Genomic DNA, 9,795 nt, shown 5'->3' with positions numbered 1-9,795 from the left:
GTTTTACCTTCTTTTTCTCATTTTTTCTTTCTCTCTCTCTCTCTTTGTCTTTGTCTTTCTCTGGCTTTTTTCTTCCACTGCCCCTTCATCTTCTTATATTTACCTTATTTTATCTTTATTTTCTCCTTTTTCTTCCGCCGATCTCTTTCTCTCTTTCTCTCTCTCTCTCTGTTTTTCTCTGTCTTTCCTTTTCATTTGACCCTCCATCTTCTTTTATTTTTAATCTTATTTTCTCTTTATTTTCTACTTTTTTTTCCGTCGCTCTCTCTCTCTCTCTCTCTCTCTCCCCTTTCTTTAAAAGCCGCCCCAAGAAAGCCCTATATAGGGCGCATTGCGCATAGCTTGGGATGGGTTATAGGTTTTTGTTTTTGTTCTATTCCTCTCTCTTCTTTTTTCTCTTTTACATTTTCTTTTCTTATTTTTTCTTCTGTTTCTCTCTCTCTCTCCCCTCTTTTTTTAAAGGCCGCCCCAAGAAAGCCCTAAGGCGCATTGCGCATATAGCGTGGGGTGGGTTAGGGTTATTTTTGGTTCTTTATACCTCTCTCTTCTTTTTTCTCTTTTACACTTTCTTTTCTTCTTTTTTTCTTCCGTCGCGCTCTCTTCCCCCATTTTTTTATAGCCGCCCCGAAAAGGGGAGCGACCGATTTGCCACCCCAGGTTCCATCACTGCTTGTTCCGGGAGGGGGGGGGGGGGGGAGGGGGCCGGGAGGGGGCGGGATCCCCTCAGTGATTAGTTTTATGTATAAAGCGTCCCATAACCCAATGTTATATCGACTCCTTATTTATGACTGACCTTGATAGTTCACAATCACTTGCATTTGGTAAATAAATAGGCCTAATCAAATTAACGTAAGTGTATGTGCCATAGAAAATTATGATTCGCGCAATTAATCCGTAATTAAAATTGGCAATGGATATGCGAGTAGCGATCAGTCAAAAATTTGTTCCACTTTTAATTAGAAACTTTAATTTGCTTGCATTTTTCGAAGACTTCTGCCTTTAGGAGTAATTTAGCCACCATCACTATTCGACTTTCTTTCAGCTTTTTTATTTCAAAATTATAGAATTTGTTTCTACTGTTCTACTTTCATCCGAATTCTTGTAGACACAATGCATGCCGGGCCAATAATCTGTATGTGCGAATTTAAGTTTCATGCTCTTTTTCTTCTTTCTCTCTCTCTCTCTCTCTCTCTCTCTCCTTCTCTCTCTCTCCCCATCTCTCTCTCTCTCTCTCTCTCTCTCTTTCTGTCTTTCTTTTTCCTCTGCCCCTCCATCTTCTTTAATTGTTTACGTTTCTCTTTATATCTAGTTTTCTTCCGTCGGTCTCTCTCTCTCTCTCTCTCTCTCTCTCTCTCTCTCTCTCTCTTTTTCTTCCTTCCTTTTATTTACCCCTCATTTAGGCCGCCCCAAAAGGGTAGGGCGCATTGAGTATAGCTTGGGGTGGATTAGGGTTATTTTTGGTTCTACTCCTCGCTCTTCTTTTTTCTCTTTTACTCTCTCTTTTTTCTTTTTTCCGTCGCGCTCTCTTCCCCTGTTTTTCTTCTTTTTTTTTTGGGGGGGGGGGGGCCGCCCCAAAAAGGGGAGGGGTCGATTCGCCACCCCTGGATCCATCATGCTTATCACTGCTTTAAATTCCGGGAGGGGGGGGGGGGCAGGATCCGGCCTTGATTAGTTTCATGTACAGCGTCCCATAAACCAGTATCAACTCCATATTTATGACTGACCAAAATTCACAATCATTTGCATTTTGGTAAACAAGTATAGGCCCATTCAAATTAATGTAAGTGTAATGTATGCATGTGCCGTAGAAAAATTATGATTCGCACACAGCGATCAATCTTCCTCCGTAATTAGATTGCCAATTGTTATGCGTGTACTACAATCAGGCAAAAATATTTTCTACTTTAGAATCTGAATTTTCCTTACATTTTTAGAAGACTTCTACCTTTAAAGAGTTTAGCCACCATCACTATTCGACTTTCTTTCTTTTTCTGTTTCAAAATTCAAGGCGTTGAACATATTATTTGTGCATGTCACTACCTTCCGATCACCGCCTTTTGGTTCACGCAAGATGTTCATACAAATTATGAACCCAGTGCCCCCCGCCCCCCCCCCCCCCACTCCTGGAATGTAGGGACCGCATTCATGTTCCCAAAATGTCCGGTAAAGGGGTACTTTTCACGCAGCAAAGTCCGGCTCGTAACATACAAAAAATAATTGACCTATATGACTTTACACACCGGATTTAGGGGGATGTTTTCAAAAGGAGGGAACATGCATACGCGTACCCTAAATAACACTGAGTGGGGGGGGGGGGGGACCCAGTGGTGTGTCAAAACATTGCTTGCCGGCCTGCCCGGGGGAAGGGGAGGGAGACAAAACATAACGCGGCTAACTATAATATGATTACTGATAATTTAAATTTCAGCAAGCACATCATTCTTGGATGAGTCCTGTTAAAACGGATTAATATATAATTAATTTCTGAGTTGGACCTTAATGAATTGTACAAGTGTGAATCATACCATAATCCTGAAGGCATCATTAAACCAAATCGCAACCAAAGATTCATCAAGGATATATATATATATATATATATATTTTTTATTATTATTATTATTTATTTTTTTTGGGGGGGGGGGGCGAAATTAATCTAGTAAGCAATCACATCTTCCGCATTTCTCCTTTTCAAATAATCCATGATTATTTCAAATGAGTATCGCTGATCTAGTTTGTATAGGCCTAGGCGTAGCTACTTAGTGCACAAGGGGCCACTTTCTTTTCATCTATGATAAAACAGAAAACAACAATAACATAAAATCATCTAGGGAACTTAGGGGGGGGGGCAATAAATAAGTCCTACCCCTAACAAACTACGCTTGTGTGACCATAGGTGTGACTCTATGATTTTGTGCATCATCGCTCCTCCCCGCCATCTGCGGCCCCCCCCCCCCCTCCGTTTGTATACGTGTTTATATTTATTTCGCCTATCCTAATGAGGCAGCAGTAGGACGAGCAAAGCGTGAGCAAAAAAGCACTCGGAGGCCTTTAATTCTATTTTTCAGCTATCTAGTGTTTTGATAGGTTAGGCCAATTTAAAGTTTTTTTCTTTTCCAATTTTTATTTCCTCTCGTCCAATAAACGAATAGAATTCATGGTCACTAGCTTGCGAAAAAATGTGTAGCCGAATATGGGAATGACGAGATCTTCTGAACTTGTAGTACTTGAATGAAAAACTGCGCTATGAATAGTCTCATTTTAGTAACTTTTTTGTATTAATTATATGTAAATGTATTACTTTTGCGGATATGGCGGCAACCAAATATAGATTTAAAGATAAATTAAATCAAAAAAATTATTTTTTTATTTGAAAATTGTTTAAAATACATATTAAAGGGTGATTAATATAAAAATTGAGGTACATTTGCTGAGGTAAATTCTACAGTAGATGATTGGCAGCTGACCTTTGAACTTCATATTGATAAGTTGGATTCACTCGGATACGCCCCCGGTACTGACGAAGACCCGTCCAAAATGACAGCAATTTCTGTCCTAAACCGGCTGCTTAGTGCTGTGTGTCATTATCTAATGGATTAGTGAGAAACCAAGCTACCCTAAATCATTGATGTTGTATGATTTTGTGTATGTTATGACATGAACTTGTCCATGAAAAATCGGTGTTGATAATTATTTGCGGATCGCTCCCTCGGCCCGGTTTCAATTGGATTCTGCATTACGAAACTGCGCACTATACAGCGGACGAATGAATGAGATGAGATTGTGAATCAACGGAATTATCAACAACCGACACGACGAAGCCACGAAATGGAATACGGAAGTCGATAAAGAAACGGCTTTAAAATCATGAACAGTGCATGTGTAACTCAACCAAATCCAGAAGATTTGATTTTGAATAATGGAGAAGGAAAAGCACACACTGAGGATTCGCAAACAAGACGTCAAGGTGCAAAAAATCAAAGTCTAAAGAAGGAGAATGATGCGACAACTTACACTGCATTCGAGCGGGACGGCGGTGTGAAGACCGCCGGGGAGTCCCCGCTGTTGGCAAGTGAGGAAATGGGTGTTGTCAACGCGGAGCGTGAAATACCGGCAGGGAAGAGGAAATTTGAGGTGCATCACAATAAATCGATTGATGAACAAGATCTTTCTGCAAGTGTTATCAGTGATGAAAGGACGTGTGATACTAGTTTATGTTCACAAGATTTATCTCCCCAAAATGGCAATGCAATAAATAATCATATTCCTGTGGATGGCTGTGGATCCATATCAAGTAAAATGAATACCGATTCAATCGATTGTGAGTCGAGTATTTTACCTTCAAATTCTGATCAGAATGTTTCATTATCAAGGTTAGCACAAAGTGAAGGCGTGGATATAGACGCAAGAACTAGTAGTGGCAATGAAAATGTCCCTTCAGCAGGTCATCATTCTGTTGATGGTGGAACCTCAAACTCCATGTCTAATCACAGCAGAGGAATTGAAACAGAAGTGATAGTTAACCAACAAAGCAATGGAGAAATTAGTCAATCATGTGCTGGTGAAGAATTAAATGAGAAAGTTACAAATATGCAAATAAGTCCTGTTGGAGAAATGACTCCAACAGATAGTAATCAGACTAGTCCAAGACCAAGCAATGTTTCAGATCGTGATGAAACATCATTACCTGAATGTGAGTTGACAGATGAATGTAAGGAAAATACATTGGATACTAAAACTAAGCTACAAGTTCATATACCTAGCTCTAAAGGATGTGAGGCTACGTGTGTAGAGAATGAAATCAGTAGTCCTGAACGTCGATGCCCTTCTACCTTGGAATTAGCACAGGAAAGTACTTCGCCCGCAACCATCGACATCACCCACTCAGAAGAATGGGAGGATGCTAGTGGCGAGATACCCACAAGGCCACAATTCTTCACGGAGAATCTCACCGATTTGACACCCAGTCCAAACTCACAGCAGAACTCGCAATCCACCTCATCATGGTCGAGTCAAAGGACGCTTTCAGTCTCGTCGACTCCGGTCGAGGGATCCAGTACCAACTCTGGTTCGCAGGAACGTGTCTCTGAAGCAGGAGTGGTACAGTCTGTTAAAGGGCCAGTGATGACCTCCTCCACAGTGCCTGATGATAAAAACAACACACCTACGAGGAGTAGGACTAGTACCGCAACCAGCCTGAGCACCGATGATTTCTCCTCCAACATCTCCATAGCAACGGATGATCTAAATGATGCCATTGCGGATTGTCTTGTTTTAGGTGGAGAGGAGGATGTGGGTTTCGAGGATGTGAACTTGGAGCATGGAGAGCTGGGACACCCTCCTGGTGCATCAGTTGTAGGATCAGGCGCCAAACCAAAGAAAAGAGGCCTTGGAGGATTTTTGACTAGGTAAGGAAGAGAGAGAGAGAGAAGGAGTCTTACATTTTTAACATACATGGAGAATAAAATTGTCTGTACATATACATTGTACAGTATGTAAAGTGATTTGCAAATCAAGAACTGAATGTTGTCAAGGAGCCGTAATGCAGGCATGCGATATTAGGCCAAATAACAAAAATGAAGTGTTTCTCGTCTCCCCGCCCGCCTTTTTTTGTGGCCGCCATGTCCTTTTATTACTATTCAGAAGAAGAAAACAAAGAAACGAACAACAACAAAAAAGCCTGTGATACATTATGTTTGAATAGCTTCTAAAGTGATACAATCATTTGTTTTGTCATACCGTACATGTGATGTATCACAATATTTCTGTGAATAAATAGGCTTGGCCAGCTTTAATAAGCATGGCAGCCACCTTGGAAAACATTGCAAACAAAATTGCAAAATAGTAAATAGTAATCCCCTGCCTCATCCTATTTTGTTAAAGCCTGGACGAGAAACACATTATTTTTGTTATTTGGCCTTAGGTCCTCAATAAAGTGTTGTACCTTTTCCACTGAGTGTACCCTAAAGGATATGGAAAAACAAATTTAGGTTGGAAAAAATAAATTTGAAAACAAATTTATCATGTCTTTCATGGCAAAGAGTGATTGATCAGCACAAGAATAGATCCCAGGGGCAGGACATTAAGCTCTCAGAACCATGTGATTAATATTCATTAATCATTCTACATGTATATGTACATGTACATGTACCTTAAAGAGAAGGTTGAGTTCTGGGAAGAGGTGAAAAATAATTTGTGAGTGTTATCATTGTTATTATGCAAGTGTGGAAGAATACATGTACACATGTATCAGATAAAAAATGTTTCCTGAAAAGCATGGCTCTTCAAATGCCTGCCCTTAGTACTCTAATTATAGCATGTAACATCATAAAAATCGGGACAGATTTTCATGCCACATGTTCATGTAGTCCCATACATGTACATCTTTTATTTGTACAGTGAGCCAAGACTGGGTGAAATTTCTGATCATTTTGATGATTCCAGAACCTTGCAGAACACACCAAATATATGCAGGATGAAGGTCTTCTTTCACAATGCAATCGCATGACCATAACTCAACTTTATCTTTAATTGTTGGAACAAGTGATTTGACATGTTTAAAAGAAAAAGATCAATTCTCAGTCATCTAGTATTATAGTATGATCATGTATTTTTTTACTTGTCAGTCATATTAAAAATAAAAAAGAATAAATTATAACAATTTAACAAATTTTGGATCAAAGCAAGTTTAATTGGTTCTGGAGATATTGGATGTTGAGTCGAGGTTTTAAGTTTGTTACTCTTTAGCACAGTATAGTCATGTACAGTGTACATGTACAGTACAAGTACTATTGGGAGGATGACTAAATACTTTATAAAAATCAAATGTTCAGTAGGCCTACATGTACATGTACCAATGTATACATATGTACATGTACATGTACATGTACATGTACGTGCTGTATTACATATACATGTAACGTACAGTTAGAAGTAGTCAGATTAGAAATATATTTCAAATGGATAATCATTAGGGTAAAACAGTAAAAAAATAAATGAAAATACTGCTTTTATCCATGAAAAGCTATGTGCATGTACATAAACATGAACAGTATGTACATGTATGATACATGTACTATGTACATGTAATGTACATGTACATGTTGTCTTGGGGGGAAATACCATCCACAAAACAAAGATAATCTACCGGTACACATCACTTTGACCTGAGTTTATAATCAGAAAGTATACTGTACATAAATCATAAATGTACATGTATACATGTACAGTGTAGATTGTCTACAGAATGTACATGTACATGTACAATGTACTATACATATATGGTCACACCACTATCCATACTGTAACATGTACAGTGTATATGTCAGCCTTGTATATTGCAAGTTGAAAAGAAAATTCTGATGAAGTGTAATTTTGCCATCTCAACTAGGCTCAACTGTACATGTAAATGGTGATGGTGGTTAATTACATTGTACCTGACTGCTAAGAAAGCATAAATGCTTGGAAGTAAGCAATCAGATGGCTGACGGCTTTAGGTCCTCTCTGAGGGTCTTGGTAATGAGGATTAATGCCTTGTCAAAGAATATAGCGCGTCGACTTGGTTTCGAACCCGGGTCACAGTATTACAAGACCACTGCTCTACCGACTGAGCTATCGCGCCTCCTCTGTAGAGTACAGTACAATGTACATAGTACATGAATTGTAAACATTGCAAAGTTATGCAAACACTATAATGTACATGTAGTTTCTACCTTCCCTGCACATATTCAGTGTACTACCCACACTCTACTGCCCACATACACTGGGATAAGGAGAGAGAAAAAACTAATTATCTTATGATTGAACACTCAGGCGAAACAATTCATTATGGAGATCATTACAATTGATAACAAAAAGAATCGGCTGTACATGTACATGTACATACAATGTATGTAGGCTACTGTACAGTGTATGCATTTCAAACTCTGTTTCTGATCCCAATTAATTAAACAATGAAAGCATACATGTAGAATCTGCATAATAACAAACCTATTTCCCTGATTTGATTAATTTGGTTTGATTTTTTTTAATTTCAATTCTATTTTTATTGATTTATTTCTTAAATCGAAAACTACCAGTGTTGTTAATGACCAACTGCGTAATTTTAGATTAAATGTGCATTGCGTAATACCCAAAACCTGTTTGTTTACATGTACACCAGACAGAAATCTATTAAGAGTTCTTGTACATCAATTGGAATTACAAATAAAATGTGGCAAGTTGAGTGCGCAATTCACTCTAGTCTGGCACGGTAGTTTGAAATCAATATTGAACTCCATCACAGAACAGACTAGGATGACATTTCATCTGCTTGGGTTATCCTGTCTGCTTTACAATCTCAGCAGTGGTCTGCTGGAGGCATGACTCTATGGCAGGCATTCAATGCCATTAAGATCAGTCTACATGTAGTATGCCAAATATGCTGGGGACAGTTGCTCAATGGTCAGTTTCCTACAATAATACCAAGTTTCCAACTTCAGCCCTGGTCGTACTTGATCCTAATGCACTCAAATCCACTTTGCGTCCTGCACCCTAACCCTAACTGTGATGAAATAAGAATAGCAATTGCACTTGTGCAAATTATGTCAAGAAAGCTAAACTAAAAATTCATCAATAAAAAAAGAGAAGAAGATGGCTTTGAGCAATCACTGGATGAGAACCAGCCTCCTGGCAATCCAAGCCTTTAGGACAGTAAAAAAAAAAAAAAAAAAAAAAACATCTATCAGATATTTTTAAGGAAATCAAAGGATCGTCACTAGATCTTTGTGTTCAATGTGGTTTAATCAAGGAGTACTGTACAGTACATGTACACCTGTACATACACATCTACAGTGTAGCTGATTCTTGTTCTCACATTGTTAAACACTGAAATTAAGGATTCAGATCAAGCTTTTACTAATATTATTTAATAAATTCGGGGAAAAGATTGATCTGTTTGAGTCTTTGAGATTAATAATTAATCAAAATATCCTCTAGGGGTTTGATCTTTATGGCACTGAATGCGTGCCATACAGCTGAGCATGCCTGTGCATACATAACAAGCTTGCCCATCAACGGGTCGAGAGGTACCAAATTGTTAATGGCAAACTGCACACACCACCGCCTTTCTCAATCGGAGGCAATCGGTCATCCTGCCCTGTAGCTGTCCGCTCTACCCAGAAATGTATTCGCACCTCGGGCTCTGGGGATCGTATGAAGAAGACATCATTATACCGTGACACAAATGGGTCTCGATCATGACGATTGTACTACAGTACTGACATAGCTCTGCCGAACATGTCGTAATTTAATGTAATTCTCCTTTACTCATCAGTTACAAATGCCACTACCTCACAGCAGGGTCAGTCTCTCATACTCCATTAGGGCTCACTCTTGTTCACAACATTCATACAATGACCTACAAATGTACATTTAGATCTGTATTGAACACTTTAGCCTACATACATGTACATGTATATTATTAATATGGAATTTAAAAGAATTATTGAATTCTTTAGTGAGTGTAGAATTATAGAATACTTCATGTACACGTAGGAGCTCTTTTTCACATTTGGTGCTCTAGTGGCTACATGTATTTTGTGTGTCCAAATCGTTCTAAACTCTCAATCAATATTTTATTGCAACTACAAATTCCAAATAAATAATTAGATATGTACATGTACATGTAACTCTATAGACAATTCATGTACAGTACATGTACTGTACAATGTAAAATTAGTTAAGCCCCTACATCTAAAAAAAAAACTACAGTGTATCTTCAAAATTCATCTCACTTGGAGCTTTCTGCAAGCGAATAAT

General features: G+C 38.6%; 1 protein-coding gene across 1 annotated transcript in view; it reads left to right on the top strand.

Annotated features, from left to right (window-relative positions):
- The first annotated feature begins 3,467 nt into the window (after positions 1-3,467).
- Positions 3,468-9,795, top strand: part of LOC589360 (TBC1 domain family member 12) — a 53,250-nt gene continuing 46,922 nt past the window's right edge. The window contains exon 1 of the mRNA XM_030985440.1: positions 3,468-5,405. Coding sequence (XP_030841300.1) covers positions 3,865-5,405 — 1,541 coding nt within the window. The 5' untranslated portion in view covers positions 3,468-3,864. The remainder of the gene's footprint in view (positions 5,406-9,795) is intronic.

The sequence above is a fragment of the Strongylocentrotus purpuratus genome, unplaced genomic scaffold, assembly GCF_000002235.5.
Source record: "Strongylocentrotus purpuratus isolate Spur 01 unplaced genomic scaffold, Spur_5.0 spur5_scaffold_15, whole genome shotgun sequence".
Lineage (NCBI taxonomy): Eukaryota > Metazoa > Echinodermata > Echinoidea > Camarodonta > Strongylocentrotidae > Strongylocentrotus > Strongylocentrotus purpuratus.
Note: the sequence above shows the minus strand (reverse complement) of the source record. Positions and strands in the feature narration are given on the sequence as shown.